The 17,450-nt window shown below is 43.5% G+C and overlaps 1 protein-coding gene across 1 annotated transcript in view; it reads left to right on the top strand.

Moving 5' to 3' along the window:
• The window catches only part of CC2D2B (coiled-coil and C2 domain containing 2B), a 96,824-nt gene that overhangs the window by 67,240 nt on the left and 12,134 nt on the right, over positions 1–17,450 (top strand). Inside the window, exons 25-31 of the mRNA XM_065407632.1 lie at positions 1,143–1,239; positions 8,184–8,282; positions 10,259–10,441; positions 10,594–10,797; positions 11,074–11,163; positions 11,656–11,769; positions 12,702–12,836. Of these exons, the coding sequence (XP_065263704.1) occupies positions 1,143–1,239; positions 8,184–8,282; positions 10,259–10,441; positions 10,594–10,797; positions 11,074–11,163; positions 11,656–11,769; positions 12,702–12,836 (922 nt within the window). The remainder of the gene's footprint in view (positions 1–1,142; positions 1,240–8,183; positions 8,283–10,258; positions 10,442–10,593; positions 10,798–11,073; positions 11,164–11,655; positions 11,770–12,701; positions 12,837–17,450) is intronic.

Here is a 17,450-nt window from a genome sequence, read left to right as displayed (position 1 = left end):
TGAGACATGGCAACTTACCAAGAAAGATGGATGCATTTCATCACAAAAGTCTGAGACGAATATTGGGAATAACATACAGAGATAGGAAGACAAATGAAGAAGTCAGAAAAATTACTGGACAAGGTACCCTCTCACAAATAATCTACAAAAGAAGACATCAGTGGCTGGGACATGTGCTGAGAATGGAAAAAGAATGCTTACCAAATACCGCCCTTGAATGGAAGCCAGAAAACACAAGAAGAAAGAGAGGAAGACTGCGAATAACATGGAAATGAACAGTTCTGAACGACATCAATCACCTCAACTTGAAATGGGAAGATTTGGAGAGAAGGGCAGTTAACAGGCAAGGATAGCAAATGTGGGTAGCCCAATGTGCAGCAAAGCGCGGGATGGACTAAGGTCTAAGTGGCCACTTAGTCTGTTTGAATTGAGTTGGAATAATAACTCTCAAACCTCCCGTTCTCCTCCCAATTTAGGGCATATGTCGGGGGTAGGGTACGGGATGGAGTGGACCCAATATGAGGAATGTGGCTGGTATGATGTAGTTGCTCTGTTTTGTGCCAGTGTAACAACCATAAAGACTGTTATAAACTGGCACCATTTTTAGAGCAACCCGGGAGCTGAGAACCAGAATTAGGGAGGTGTGCAAAGGCAGTTTAAAACCACCTGTTTCCCACTTGGAAGAATGGAGAATCTGCCTTTGTTCCTTTATGTGAGCTTTCATTCAGTTGGTGCTCTGAAATATGTGAAAGAGTAGAAAATTTACAAAACATAGTTTAGTAAATATGAGATAGAAGTCAGTGGAAATACATCAGTTTACACCAAAATGAGGATCTGGCACAATTTATATGACTAAACACCTATTGACACAGTAATTAGAGAAACAAAATATATCGGGTCAAATTCATCCTGGTGGGTAACTCCTTCAAAGTCAGTGGAGTTAAACTGGAGTGAAATTTGTCCTTTGTTTTTTAATGGCAAACATACCAATTTAGTTTTCCTTCTTTAAAATTGTTTATGGTTTTGTAATATTTGAAGTAAATTTCTGCCAAAAGTGATTGTGTTGTTTTTTTTAAAAAATGATAAAGCTCTCTGATATACAATATCTGATTAAAACTAAAAGATTCTGTTCTTAATTACAGATCACCAGGACATGATTATAGCTTTTCAGGACTGTCTAAAATAAAAGACAATATATATGTCAACATTTTTGATGAAGTTAGGGTGGAAAAACATGAGGTAAATTGTATAAAACACAATAACTGATTTTTTTATTACATTTTTTTGAAGTTTGAAAACTATAACCATGTACATATCTCAACTTCTTCTTTTCTTAACGAAAGAAACTATATGTACTATTGTTTTCTAATTTTGAATAAATTCAGTTTTTACTTTAATTAAAAGAATACTAGAAATGTCACAGCCAACCACTGTTGCCATTTGGGCCAAATCCTGTGAGGCATTGTAGCGGGGTGGTTACCCGCGCCAGCCCTGACAGGGTTAAGGCCAGCCCTGGGAGAGGGCTGGGGCTGTAAGGAAAAGCCCAGGCTGCTTAGGAAAGCAGGCACAGCTGGGGCCACACCCCAAACAGAGCACAGCAGGTCCTTATAAAAGGCTGCTAGCTTGGAGCTAGAGTAGCTCTCTCCGGAGCAGGGCCTGGCTGTCCGTAGCAAAGGTACTGGGAGTGAAGCAGGGCTGGGGAAAGGCCAGAGGAGCAGGGGAGCTCCAGCCTGGTGACTCCCCAGGCTGCAGGGCCTGGTCCTACGCCCACCCCTGAGGTACTGGGTGGTAGAGGAAGACAGCAGGTCCTACCCCCTTGCCTATGATGACTGGCTCTTATACTGCAGTCTGCTCCAGGGAGCGGGGGCTCATTGCTGACTGGCAGTAGCCACCAGCTGAGGTGGTTTTTGAGCAGTTAGCAATAATTTTTTATCACAGTGAAATTCTTTAAGCCATTTCCTGTAACGTGACCCAGTTCAGTGCTCCAGATGTTATCATAGACAGTTTTGTCATCGGGAATGGAATTGCTAACAAGAAAATGTTTAACTGTCAGATGTACTGTATATAAGAACAAATAGGCACACTGCTAACTTTCTGATTACTTCCTTGTTAGCTCATCTACAGGCCCCATTCCTGTAAGTAGTTGTGCTAGTGTGGCCCCCTGTATCAGCATGTATACCGCTGACTTTGGTGGCACAGAGGCAGTGCAATATTTGCTTGCATGCTAGAGTCTCAGTGAGCTATAGATTTGTAAAACTGTAATAATTTAAGAAAATTATACCCACTTCTTCTGTGACACGTACAAGAAACTAGCTGACTGAGGGTATGTCTACACTACGAGAGTAGTTCGATTTTACTTAAAGCGAATTTCTGGAACCGATATTACAAAGTCGAACGTGTGTATCCACACTAAGGACAGTAATTCGACTTTGTGAGTCCACACTAACGGGGCAAGCGTCGACATTGGAAGCGGTGCACTGTGGGCAGCTATCCCACAGTTCCTGCAGTCCCCGCTGCCCACTGGAATTCTGGGTCGAGCCCCCAATGCCTGCTGGGGCAAAAAATGTGTCGAGGGTGGTTTTGGGTAACTGTCGTCATTCAACCATCACTCCCGCCCTCCCTCCGTGAAAGCGCTGGCGGGCAATCAGTTCGCGCACTTTTCTGGTGATTGACAGCGCGGACGCCACAGCACTGCGAGCATGGAGCCCTCTGCGATCATCGCTGCAATTATGGCCGTTGTCAACACCTCGCACCTTATCATCCACCTTTTTCAGAGGCAGATGCTGAGAAATCGGGTGAGGAGGCTACGGCAGCGCGGTGAGGACATTAAGTCTGAGAGGGGCACAGACCTCTCACAAAGCACGGGACCCCGCGCCGTGGACATCATGGTGGCAATGGGTCATGTTGATGCTGTGGAATGGCGATTCTGGGCCTGGGAAACAAGCACGGACTGGTGGAACCACATAGTGCTGCAGGTCTGGGATGAATCACAGTGGCTGCGAAGCTTTCGGATGCGTAAGGGAACTTTCCTGGAACTTTGTGACTTACTGTCCCCTGCCCTGAAGCGCAAGGACACCCGGATGCGAGCAGCCCTGACTGTCCAGAAGTGAGTGGCCATAGCCCTCTGGAAGCTTGCAACGCCAGACAGCTACCGGTCAGTCGCGAATCACTTTGGAGTGGGCAAATCTACCGTGGGGGTTGCTGTGATGCAAGTAGCCAATGCAATCGTTGAGCTACTGCTCTCAAAGGTAGTGACTCTGGGAAACGTGCAGGTGATCATAGATGGCTTCGCTGCGATGGGATTCCCAAACTGCGGTGGGGCTATAGATGGAACTCACATCCCTATCCTGGGACCGGCCCACCAGGCCAGCCAGTACATTAACTGAAAGGGCTACTTTTCAATGGTGCTGCAAGCACTGGTGGACCATAGGGGACGTTTTACCAACATCAACGTCGGATGGCCGGGCAAGGTTCATGATGTTCGCGTTTTCAGGAACTCTGGTCTGTTTAGACGGCTGCAGGAAGGTATTTACTTCCCGGACCACAAAATAACTCTTGGGGATGTGGAGATGCCTATAGTCATCCTCGGGGACCCAGCCTACCCGCTAATGCCCTGGCTCATGAAGCCCTATACAGGCGCCCTGGACAGTGAAAAAGAACTCTTCAACTACCGGCTGAGCAAGTGCAGAATGGTGGTGGAGTGTGCTTTTGGACGTCTGAAGGGGAGATGGAGAACCTTACTGACTCGCTCTGATCTCAGCGAAACCAATATCCCCATTGTTATTGCAGCTTGCTGTGTGTTCCACAATCTCTGTGAGAGCAAGGGGGAGACCTTTATGGCGGGGTGGGAGGTTGAGGCAAATCGCCTGGCTGCTGATTACGCCCAGCCAGACAGCCGGGCGATTAGAAGAGCCCAGCGGGACACGCTGTGCATCCGGGAAGCTTTGAAAACTAGGTTCCAGAGTGAACAGGGTAACCTGTGACTATTAAGTTTGTTTCAACAGAAGCTGAACCTGCCCCCGTTTCTTTACCCAGTTAATGTTGACTATCCTCTCCAGTTACCAACCCCCTTCTCCCCCTTCCAACACACCTTTAAAAATAAAATAAATGAAACTTTGTTCATTAACACCATTTTCTTTATTAAGGATTTCGTGGTAAAGTGTTGAAACTGGGACACAGACTGTGGTGGGGAGCGGGTGTAGTGATGGAAAGGACGCTTCTAAACTCCAGGAATGACAGGCTCCTGCTCCTAGAGCGGTCCGCAGTGGTGGACTGGTTGTTTCAACGGCGCCTGCCACCCCTCCTTTTCGGGACTGTGTGTGTGGGGGCTATGTGACTTTGTGGCAGGGGAGTGCGGTTACAGATCCCCTGCTGCGTGGCTCTGTCATCCAGGCTAAGGACCGCTGCATAAGTTCTGTAACCGCCCTCCCCCGCCACAAACTCACATAGCCCCCCCACACAGAACATGAAAACCACCTCCCAGACTGACCAGGGTGCCTAGTGACTGCAATGTGTGTGTGACCTTCTGCTGAACCTGCCCCCGTGTCTGTACCCTGGTAAAGGTGACTGTCCTCTCCAATTACCAACCCCCTTCCCCCCCTTCAAACACACTCTCCTCTAAAAGAACATGACGGAAACAGTAATTAACAGAATCGTATTTTTTATTAACAACTACACAGTTAGGGGATGAAACTGGGACGGGGGCTTGGGTGAGGTGCTTTTGGAGTGAAGGAAAGGACTTATCAAATCTTTGGGAATGAGAGCCTTCTGTTACTTGAGCAGTCTGCAGGGGTGGAGTGACTGTTTTCACGGCCCCTGCCGCCCCTCCTTCTTGGGACTTTGGGTGAGGGGGGGATGGGACTTTGTGGCGGGGGAGGGCGGTTAGAGATAGAATGCAGCGGGGCTCTGTCCTCCTGCCTCCGGTCCTGCAGAACATCTACAAGGCGCCGGAGCGTGTCCGTTTGCTCCCTCATTAGTCCAAGCAGCGTTTGAGTCGCCTGCTGGTCTTCCTGCTGCCACCTGTCCTCCCGTTCACTGTGTGATCGCTGGTATTGCGACATGTTCTCCCTCCACTGGGTCTGCTGTGCTGCCTCGGCTCAGGAGCAGCCCATAAGTTCTGAGAACATCTCGTCCCGTGTCCTTCTCTTTCGTCGCCTGATCTGCGCCAGCCTCTGGGAGGGGGATGCCGGGGTAGCTCGGGAGACACTCGCAGCTGTGGGAGGGGAAAAAGGGAGTGAATTCCTCAGAAAGATACAGTTTTGTGAACAATGAATATAGTCTTTCTCTGTGAACAAGACCATGCACAGCACCTATCACATGCGCGCTCAGTACAAGGTCGAATTTTCGGCCTTCCCATTGAGTGCCTGGGGTCTTGCTGTACAGATCACACAAGCGGGGCCGGACAACGGAATTTGGCTAGCAGGCAGACATGGTAAGCCGTAGACTTTTGGCTGCTTAAAGCTTAATTTATAGCAGTGCCCTCCTTTCACGTTCCAAGCAATGCTCCTAGCGTTGGCCAGTTCCTGCTGCCGGCAATCCGGCCAGCATGAACTCTGCCACTGTCCCACCCCCCTCGTGGCTGTCCCCGGGAAAGATCCCTACATGCTGCCCCTGTCCCGCCTCCACCGCGTGGCTGTAAACGGCCGGTTACAGTTATGTAAAGGAACAGGCAATCAGTCCCAATACTAACATTCCCCTAATTCAAAGCAGGTCACCATGAGTAATATCACTCTGATGAGGATTTCGGAGACAGAGAAAGACCGCATGCTGCCTGAATGCCAGCAAGCACCAGGGCCGTATGCTGCCATGCTTTGCGAGGCAATGATCCCGGAGTACTTGCTGCTAGCCTGGCGCGGAAAAGTTTCCTACCATGGAAGGCCGCTCTCCCCAGGAACCTGATGCAAAGGCTTTCACAATACCTCCAGGAGACCTTCGTGGAGATGTCCCAGGAGGATTTCTGCTCTATCCCCGGACATATTGACAGAATTTTCCAGTAGCTGCACTGGCAAGGACTAAAAAGTAAAGCGCCTAGGGCAAACTAATCATGAAAAACCGGACATGTTGACAAACTTTTCCAGTAGCTGCACTGGCAAGGACTAGAAACTAAAGCGCCTAGAGCAAACTAATCATGAGAAACCCATTGTTAAGATACCATTCCTATTCTGTTCAAAATAAATGTTTAAAGCACTTACCTACTGATGTTTCCCCTGATTCACGGTCTGGGTTACCGCCTTGGGAGGGTTGGTAGGGGATCTCCGTGAGGGTGATGAAGAGTTCCTGGCTGTCGGGGAAATCAGCGTTGAAAGCGCTGTCGACTGCCTTGTCCTCCTCATCTCCTTCCTCATCTTCCCCATCCGCGAACATCTCCGAGGAAGCGGCCGTCAACAATACCCCATCGTCAGAGTCCACGGACAGTGGTGGGGTAGTGGTGGCGGCCGCACCTAGAATGGAATGCAGTGCCTCGTAGAAACGGGATGTCTGGGGCTGGGATCCGGAGCGTCCGTTTGACTCTTTGGTCTTCTGGTACCCTTGTCTCAGCTCCTTGATTTTCACGCGGCACTGCGTTGCATCCCGGCTGTATCCTCTCTCCGTCATGACTTTTGAGATCTTCTCGTAGATCTTCGCATTCCGTTTTTTCGATCGCAGCTCCGAAAGCACGGACTCATCGCCCAACACAGCGATCAGATCCAAGACTTCCCGATCAGTCCATGCTGGGGCCCTCTTTCTATTCTGCGATTGCATGGTCACCTCTGCTGGAGAGCTCTGCATCGTTGCCAGTGCTGCTGAGCTCGCCACGATGTCCAAACAGGAAATGAGATTCAAACTGGCCAGACAGGAAAAGGAATTCAAATTTTCCCGGGGCTTTTCCTGTGTGGCTGGTCAGAGCATCCGAGCTCAGACTGCTGTCCAGAGCATCAACAGAGTGGTGCACTGTGGGATAGCTCCCGGAGCTATTACCGTCGAATTCCATCCACACCTACCCTAATTCGACATGGCCATGTCGAATTTAGCGCTACTCCCCTCGTCGGGGAGGAGTACAGAAATCGATTTAAAGAGACTTCTATGTCGAAATAAATAGCTTCGTTGTGTGGACGGGTGCAGGGTTAATTCGAGTTAACGCTGCTAAATTCGACATAACCTCCTAGCGTAGACCAGGCCTAAGTCATTTACTTATCTATTTAATATATTTATCTTCTGAATTAACTGCTGGAGGGAGAGCGTTGAATGCTGGGAGGAAGAGGCATAAAGACATTGGAAATGAAGCAGAGAATTAGCATCCCGCAAGCTGAGCATCATTTTCATCTCTCTCCTTTCCCTTCACCCTATTTCCAGGCTGTGTCAAAATCCTATCACTTCTTCCTTCATAACATTACTAAGATCTGATCTTTTCTTTCTGTCTTGCTCAGCTGAAACTCTTGTCAAAGTCCTCATCATTTTCAGTCTTGATGACAGCAACCACCTCCTCCACACCCGCATCACTATTCCCCAGTCTATTCAAACGGCAACTGACAATGGGGAATCCTTACATGGTGTAGTGCCAATGTAGGCAGCTGCACACTGCCTGTTCCCCTGCTTTCTGGATGGGGTCGGGGGAAGAAATACTCCAGCATGGAAAGGGGTGGAGTTGGGCAGACCACAAAGCATTCTTTCTGATCCACATCTGGTACAGTAGTCTCTATGGGACTGTTACTGCCAGCATAATTTAGAGCAGTCCTTAGGGTGCTCTAAGTTATGTCAGTGGCCATTTTGGTGCAGCATTGGGGAAATAGAGCTTTCTTCCCTGCTTTCCTTAGCTGTGCTGACTGTAAACTGGGCATAGTTGTGGATTGAGCCCATGAGTCTTCTAGCTTCACAGATAATGGGAAAGTTTAAAAAAACCCTCTGGATTTTATTGTGAAAGCATTTCACTGTGAGAAAATTATGGATTTATTTGTTGATCAGGTTCAGTTTTTTATGAGCAGCTTATTGGTTCTATGAACACCTTGTTGAGTCTATTCAGCTTGGTATTGATTGCCTTTTGTTGCCACAGCCACAATTGAAAACATATATAGAGATAGATATAGATATGTGTGTATATATGCTAGTAAGTTTCCAAAGGTTATGGAATCAGTGTCAGCTAAGACACACACACACACACACACACACACTTACTTAACTACAGCTAACTCTATGTATTTCAATAGGATACTTGTCTTAAGGGTTGCAGTGGCCACTCGTATATAAGAAAGAACTGGTTTGGATCAGTTACTTTTCCTTTCTCTGCTCTTCTGGAACAATCAAAGGTAATTATAATAAAAACATTTTAAAAACTTCTGTTGTATCAGCACAAACCCTTAAGAGCTTTTTCTTTTGGTGAAAGCAAGATTTTAAAATGTTTACATTGTCGATAGCAGTGATCTGCATACACTAGAAAGAATAAATTTTTTATCATTATGTAACTCCTGTGGACTTTACCATTTGTTTGTGAACACAACTAATCTTTCCCTGCATAGTCAAGGGAGATCAAAAATACAATTTAATTTGCAATAGCAATTCCAAGACACAAACTTCTTCCAAAATATTTTAATGAGAGCGCTGGTTTTGACTCCATTTGCCACAGCAGTGAAAGCCTATCTGTTCAGAAACTGCTTTTCCATGGGGTGAGGGGAAGTAAAAGGCTGAGGGGAAACTGCACTGAAATTTGCAAGAGCCAAATAGAAAGTTCCAAGGAGAATGGAGGATTCAGCTAGAGCACTCGGCTAATCTTAGTCAAGGTGTAGACTCTTTTGCTGACCCAAGGAAAATAAGGCCTTGTTATTGCTTGAGAGGACTATGGGAAAATGCCATAGTAGTGACCTAGACAGGAGAGACAGAGTGACTACCTGATCCTACCTATTTTAGAAGCACCTGAGTTCCTACCCACCAGCCAGGAAAGATATAAACTGTGAATAGATCTGGGAAGCCCGCTGCTATGGTTTAGAGTACACCACACAATCTCGCTCTGATCCAGAGACTCAGTAATGTTGGGATTCCCTCAGAGACCTTTCCACTCAGCTTATCCAGAACACCTCATCCATTTCTGGGAGAACATTTCATCTAGTTCTCTGGGATCCAAAAACTTAAACGCCAGCTCGTCACTCAGTTTACTTTAATAGGCAGGTAGCAGCTCTTTGATGATGCCCAGATGCAGGGGGTTTAGATACAGGGTGATACCACAATTCCAATTCATGTCATGCACCACACAGTTTATAGACATCTTTCCTAGCTACTAACATCTATACTTCTTGCATGTAAAGGCCAATTGCTTTGCAGTTAGTATAAGGCAAGCTTATCAGTTCAGGTTGTTTCTACCTTATTTGTTTACTATAAACATACCCACAATAGTTAGTCTAGTTAGTTTGGCTCCCTTTTTTATTCACAATAGTTAGTTGTTTCAGAATTACTTGTTGGGACTTGTTCAGCAGTTACTTGTTCAGGCATGTCATGTCTTAACTTGGGCCTACTCAGGTCAGCTAAGTCAGTCCTACAATTGGCTCCTAGGAGATCTTCATCCTTTTGCTGTTTTGTTTACCCTTCCTCCTACTCCATCACTGGTGTGCCTTACCTGTTGAAACAGGTCCCACTGCCTATGAGCAGCCCAACATTTTGTAGGCTTAAGACTGAGTTTTTTGTAATTAACTAGTCAGTAGTCCTAACTAATATATATCATGTATTGAAAGTTGGTTTTGCATAGGGTTTTGTGGGGGAAGATTGGGCTAAGATGTGCTATATTATAATTGTATTTGCAATAAAGTTGTTTAACCAGCCATTTTTACAATCTTCTGTTATTTAAACTATTTAAAATGAACTGCACAACTTCTGTATGATTTTTTTCACCCACGCTTTATGTTCTCCTAGCTCCTTAGATTTTAAGCATTGCTGCTATTAGGTTACGTGTGTTGTTCTAAATTTCCCTGTATATTTTCCTGGGACTGAAGTCTGCACTCATGGTGTAAGACTTTCCCCAGGTAGAGGCACCATGTGTTCTTTAACTTGATACAGGGTATGACTTCCTTTAGAACCCTCCAAAAGGTTCTCCCGTTTAAAATTTGAGGATTGTTGCCCTTACCCAGAATCTAGTGAGTGGAATCTCTGTGAAAAAAGCATAAAAATTACATTTATTTCCTTTTATTGCACATGATATAATTTGGATCATTATGACCTTTATATTTTGTTATAACATCTCTTGCACTGTAGTTTGTTTGTTTTACCTAATATAATAATCTAAATATGTTCACAGATCTGTGGTACATTTCAAGTAAATACGCCACCAGTTTTGCTTGGCTACACTTGGAGCAAGCCCTGTGCATCTCATAAAGAAGAGCATTGTGGACAGAATTTAAAAGAATATACCTTTTTAACCATCTTTGCTACGATTGAACCTCAGCTATCTTCTGTTGAAAATGATTTAGAATCAGATAAGGTTGGCATTTATGCTTAATATGCATCAATGAAGACTTTCAGAGTAGGGTAAATTTGTTTCTTAAAGCAAATGGTAATTCTTTTGGGGTATTTTATATTTTAAAGTCAGTCTTTGAAATTATATTAACATTGTAACTGTAATTATGATTCTAGTTTGCAGATCATGAAGATGGAACACTTTTGCAAAGAGCATGCATTTTTAAAAAAAATTGCAAAGCAAAATTTCCAAAAAGAAGAATAATAACCTCTGTTTTTGACAATGAAGGACGAAATATTTTAGTTACAAAATATATTAGGGCACTAAATCCACCACAGCTGCTACTAGATATGTATCTTGACGATCCTAATGCAACTTTTGTAAGTATGAGTTTATTTTCTATCATACAGTAAGAAATTCAGAACTGCTGAAATTAGTCTTTGACATTCCTGAATTACTATTATAATTTACATTTTTTTCTCTGTAGCTACTATAGAAGTTCATATTTATTACATTAGTAATTCTTGATAGCATGACAAGAAATTTAGATTAACTGTAGTTTTATATTTTTGAATAATCCAGAATTGAGATCTATTCAGTAGATATTTATGACATGTGCGCCCTGGTATTTACGTATATTCCTATTTCATTTATAGGATCTTATTTCTCAGTTTGTGTCTTTAATTCCTTGTGTATCAGATACATTGGATGAAAATGCTGATGTTGATGTTTGGATGACATCAGAGGTAATAATCCTATATTAAATAATAGATGTAGATGAGTTAATAGATTGTTGAAGTAATCTGTTTTACATGCATTAAAATTCTGCGTGAAAAATATTTTGGTTTACAGAGCAAAAAGCCAAATCTTGACTGCTTGCCAACCACAGATTAAGCCTCATGTCGTCTCTTAGCCCAGTCAAATCCATAAAAAGGGGAATGAGCTCTCAGGAAACTTCACAAGCTGAATCATGTGAATTTTGTGAAAAATTCTCCCTCAGTGAGTAGGGTGGGAGTAGGGGGGTTTACATAGGAGGCAAGGCTGTCTCCAAAACCTTCAGATTCCAGATATACCCATGTTATCTCTCAGTGTCCCTCTTCCACCAATAGACAGCTTTCTGAGGAGTGTGCTGTCATTGGCAATCTCCTTGGCTTCCGCTCTGCATTTTATGACTAGATGGGAAGATGACAGCATAGAATTTCTAGTAAATAGCTTATTCTTTACCATTTTGCATTTAGCATTGCATCAATTTGGCTATTGGAAATAAAGGAGAGCATGCAGTGCTTCTGTGTAACTACCTTCTGTATTTTGGGAAAAAAGCATGGGTACTGTTGGGAACATCAGTGTTAGAAGTAAGTGCCATAATTTAAAAAATGTTTAAATCTTCATTGGTTTCATCCCCCACGACAGTATAAACAGTGTAATGTGCTAAAGAGAATAAAATATGTAGTCAATAACATACCAAGACAAATATATTGGAAACATCAGGATTGCCATGCCATATCAGACCAATGGTGCATCTAGTCCAATATCCTGTCTTCCACAGTGGCCAGTACCACTTGCTAAGAGGAAGGTGCATTAAACCCCATTGTGGACAATTATGGAGTAGTTTTCCTTAATGGACATTTCTTCCTAGCTCCCCATTAGTTAGAGATTGGTTTGCAACCTGGATGATTTCATCATCTTATTTAAATATTTAATCTTCTGAGAATCCTACTAGGCTCTTGGCTTCAATGACATCGGTGAAAATGAGTTCCACAGCTTAATTATGTGTTATGTAAAAGTATTTATTTAATCAGTTTTAAATTTGTTGCTTTTCATTTTCACTGAATGTCCCCTTATTCTTATGATTAGAAGAATTAAATATGACACCACCTAGTTTGCCTTCTCTATTACATTTGTTGTTTTACATATCTCTAGTGTGTCCTCTTATTCATCTCCTCTTTAAACAGCCCCATTTTTTTCAGTCTCTCCTAATCTGGTCACAGCATTCATATTTGAAATCAAAGTGAATATCTATGTGAGTGAGGCTTGTAAAATTAGGCCCTATTTTCAAAAGATAGAGAAATATTCATGAGGCAGCATCGGGTAAACTTGCCCTTGCTGCACTTTCAATAAACAGAAGACTACAATCTGTTGGGATGTCAGTCTGGCACCTTTCACTAAAGGAAAATAAACTATTTGTAAAAGGCTGAGGAAAAGTAAATATTGGAAGCTCATTTTACTTTCTTCATTGGAATTGTGTATATATATAAAATTGATGACATCTACTTTTTGTTGGTAGGGGAAAGTGGCATATGTATTAACTCATGAAAATGAAGAATATTTCCTTTGGAATCCCTTGAATGGACAGTGTTATAAACAGTTTGATACATTTTGTCCCCTACAGAGTGTTGACTGCTTAATCAATAGGGAAAATGTAAGTATGTAAAATTAAACCAAACGAGACAAGGAATAGTGTCATGTTAATTATAGACAAAGTATTAGGCCATATTTTAAAGGATCAAATAAAGTAATGTAGAATTTACAAAGAATAGGATTCAGGATATTTATATCATTTTAGAGACAGCAAAACTTTGCTGCTTTGCTAGCTAACTAGTATTCAGTATGTTACTACTGTATAGAAACTAATAAGGTTCTACTCAAGTCTTTAGATGCTGTCTAGTATTTTAGTATGACTGAATCTGTGAGATCCCCAACATTTTGTTATGATTCTGCATCATATGTTTCATCTGCACCACCTTCCACAATGGTGGTGGAGAATAGGATATTTTAATTATGTGTTATCTCTTTAAATTTTCAATAATTTAATAGAGAGGAAGAAATATTACTACCATGATAAACCATGGGATAAGAACAACTTCAGATACTGTACATAGTAGTTTATAAAGCAGTTTGCAGACTACTACATGAAAGTGTATAGTTTCTTTAAGAGCATTATTTTTATTTTATTTTGGAGTATGCTAAACACTTCAGATCTGTACTGCAGATTCTTAAAGTATGGGTCTGATCTTGCAGTGTTCTTAATGTCCTCAAATCTTGACTCCAGCGAGAGGCAAGAGCACTTAGCATCTCAAGTAATACCCATTGCAGGAATGGGTTCTTCAGTAGTTCCTCTGCACCATAAAGACAGCAATGTTTTTGGTCCATAGGTTAGGACTACAGCTGAACATGAGGAAATCCATTCTGAGATTGGTGCGAAGTATAGAGTTCACAGAGGCCTCCCTAGATGCAGTATCAGCCAGAGCTTTTTACCTTCCCAGGGACAGGTTCATGACATTAACAAACCTTGTATCAAAAATTCAAATCAGTCCACAGACATCAACAAAAAATTGCCTTCAGTTAGTTGGACACATGGCAGCTTGTACCTTTGTGACTCAACATGTCATGTTATGCCTTGTTGCTTCCCTGGCTCAGAACAGTTCATATCTCAAACAAACAGCCTGAAAAAGCTGGTGTCAGTCCCTCATCAAGTAGAAGACTCTCTCAATTGGTGGAAAGACCCGGACAACGTCTACACAGATGTGCCATTCATCCAACCTTCCCCTTCCATCAGCATAATGACAGATGCATCTCTGGTGGCCAAATTTAGGGATCCACACCATTCAGGGCAAATGATCTACCCACGAGACACAGTTACTCCTCAACCTCCTGGAGCTGAGGGCAGTTAGGAATGCCAGTAACCATTTCCTGCCTTTAATCAGGAACCGATCCATAAAAATCATGACAGACAATGTAGCCTGCATGTTTTATATCAACTGACAAGTTGTGTATGTGGAGAGAGATCCCTTTCTCTTTTTGCCAAAGCAATAAAGCTATGGAGCTGATGCGTAGCCAACTGCATCCTAATCTTGGCAGCTTACTTCCTGGGTATACAAAATACTATGGGTGATGGATGACCTCAGCAGGCAGTTCTCCCAGAATTACAAATGGGAGTTGGATTCTCAGACTCTCAAGCACATTTTTCTGAAGTGAATCTCTTTGCCATCATTACCAACAGAAATTGCAAACAGTTTTGCTTCGGGGGGTGGGTTATAGGTCCTCCCTGACTGGGGGAGGTGCTTTCCTTGTTCTGTGGACAAGAGGCCTTCTCTGTGCACTTCCTCCAATGCCTCTGATTTTGAAAGTGGTAAATAAGATCAAGCAAGACAAAGTCAAGATAATGTTGTTAAATCCAATATTCCCACACAGGGCTGGTACCCTTTGCCTTGCCGTTTGTCTGGCGATGAGCCTTCCATCCGTTCCCAGCCTTCTCTCTCTTGATGCTGGGCAGACTGTCCATCCTAACCTGGGAATTCTTTGCCTCAAGGCTTGGTTACTCAGTGGTTCACAGGAGTACAGACCTCCTGTTCTGCAGAGGTACAGAAGATGTTCTTAAATAGGAGGAAAAGGTCTACATGAAATACTTACTTGCAAAAGTGGAAAAGGTTTCCACACAGGTATATTCAGCGACATCTTTGGTCTGTTTCTTCTTCATTCTCTGCTGTCCTTGACTGTCTACTGGAATCCAAAAAGTCCAGGATTATATGAGTTCCCTGAGGGTCCACCTGCTATCTATAACAGCCTTTCATTCCTTGGTTGAGGGATTCTCAGTGTTTGCTCAGCCCACCACTGCAAGATTCATTAAGTGATTAAGAAAGCTTTTCATTCACATTAGAGAACCCATCCTTGTATGGGATTTAAACTTTAAACTTTTTACTCCGATGTCTTATGAAACTCCCTTTAAAAGCGATGGCCACTTATTCCCTCCTTCATCTATCCATGAAAACAACCTTGTTGGGGGCTATCACTTCTGCTAAAACAATTGAGGAACTGGGAGTTTTAATGGCAGATCCTCGTATTACAATGTTTTTCAAGTACAAAGTTTCATGTCCACTTCCAAAATTTTTACCTGTTATCTGAATTTCATATCATTTAGGTCATACATTTCCCAATTTTCTTCCCAAAACCACACCAGACCAGGGAAGATGCTGCCTTCCATATCTTAGATGTCAGGAGGGAGCTAGCCTTTTATTTGGACAGAACCAGATCATTCAGAAAATCTCCAAGACTGTGTCAATTGCTGACAGGTCCAAAGGGTCCACAATTTCCACCCAGAGGCTCTCTAGGTGGATTTTTGAATGTATTATTTCTTGCTATGAATCCGACGATTTACAACCTCCCTCTATGGTATTGGCCAACACCGTGAGATTACTTTCTACTTTTATGGCATTACTATCTGATGTAGATCTGTAAAGCTGCAAATTGGTTTTCAGTACATATATTCTCCAAGCACTATATGTTGGTTCATTCTTCTAGATCAGATGCTCCTCTTGGGAACACAGTTTTGTTTTTAGTATTAGACTCAGCTCTGAAGCTCACTTCTTCTGTGGAGGATACTGCTCGGAAGTCACCTGAAGTCAAGGATGCATAGGGACATTACTCAAAGAAGAAGGAAGGTTACTCAGCTTGTGCAGTAACTGGAGTTCATTGAGATGTGTGTTCTGTGGGTGCTCGACTACCCCCTCTCTTTCCCTTCTGCTTTGGCGTTTCCTCTGTGGGACTTAGTGGTGGAGAAGGAACTGAAGATGGTTCTCCCACACAGTCCTACATATCCTCTGTGCAAGGCACGAGGACGTGTAGGGCACATGGGTGGGGTGAATGGGGATTACTAGCAAAAATCTCCAGTCAAAGGCTCATGGGGTAAAGGCACAGCTGAAGTGGAGCACCCACAAGGACACACATCTTGAAGAATTCCAGTTACTGCATAGCATAAGTAGCCTCTCCTTTTCCACACTTTCCTCTCATACCTTGAGTCCTGAGGAATCATAGAATCATAGACTTTAAGGTCAGAAGGGACCATTATGATCATCTAATCTGACCTCCTGCACAACGCAGGCCACAGAATCTCACCCACCCACTCCTGTATCAAACCTATGTCTGAGCCATTGAAGTCCTCAAATCATGGTTTAAAGACTTCAAGGTGCAGAGAATCTTCCAGCAAGTGACCCGTGCCCCACGCTGCAGAGGAAGGCGAAAACCCCCCAGGGCCTCTGCCAATCTGCCCTGGAGGAAAATTCCTTCCCAACCCCAGACATGGCGATCAGCTAAACCCTGAGCATGTGGGCAAGACTCACCAGCCAGACACCCAGGAAAGAATTCTCTGTAGTAACTCAGATCCCACCCCATCTAACATCCCATCACAGGCCATTGGGCATATTTACCGCTAATAGTCAAAGACCAATTAATTGCCAAAATTAGGCTATCCCATCATACCATCCCCTCCATAAACTTATCAAGCTTAGTCTTGAAGCCAGATAAGTCTTTTGCCCCCACTGCTCCCCTTGGAAGGCTGTTCCAGAACTTCACTCCTCTTAGAAACCTTCATCTAATTTCAAGTCTAAACCTCCTGATGGTCAGTTCATATCCATTTGTTCTTGTGTCCACATTGGTACTGAACTTAAATCATTCCTCTCCCTCCCTGGTATTTATTCCTCTGATATATTTATAGAGAGCAATCATATCTCCCCTCAGCCTTCTTTTGGTTAGGCTAAACAAGCCGAGCTCTTTGAGTCTCCTTTCATAAGACAGGTTTTCCATTCCTCGGATGATCCAAGTAGCCCTAAGGTGATTTGTAGTAGAGAAGGAGCTGGAGAGGCAGTTGGTCCGCACTGCCCCTTGTGCCCTGAGTTCAGAGCACAGGATGCAGTTGCAGACCAACAGACACTGCTAGTGAAAAAATCTTCTGGTCTCAAGCTCATGCGCACGTACACACAGTGGAATACCAATAGGAACCACATGTCTCAAAGAACTCCAGTTACTGTAAGATAAGTAATCTTCCTTTTTCCATTTGACTTCTTTGGGAGTTCCCCATAGGGATGACTTGCAGGTTCAGACCCTATGTATTAGTGAAATGTTAGCCAAAACTACAGGTGGTTAAGCCTGATCCTCTTCAGTTGGCAGTACAAGTGCAATTGCTTCCCTCCATCGTACTATATAATGGCATTTCTCAGACTTCTTATAAACTTGCATTGGTATTAAAGGAAAACATTTA

Source organism: Emys orbicularis, chromosome 7 (assembly GCF_028017835.1).
Source record: "Emys orbicularis isolate rEmyOrb1 chromosome 7, rEmyOrb1.hap1, whole genome shotgun sequence".
Classification (NCBI taxonomy): domain Eukaryota; kingdom Metazoa; phylum Chordata; order Testudines; family Emydidae; genus Emys; species Emys orbicularis.
Note: the sequence above shows the minus strand (reverse complement) of the source record. Positions and strands in the feature narration are given on the sequence as shown.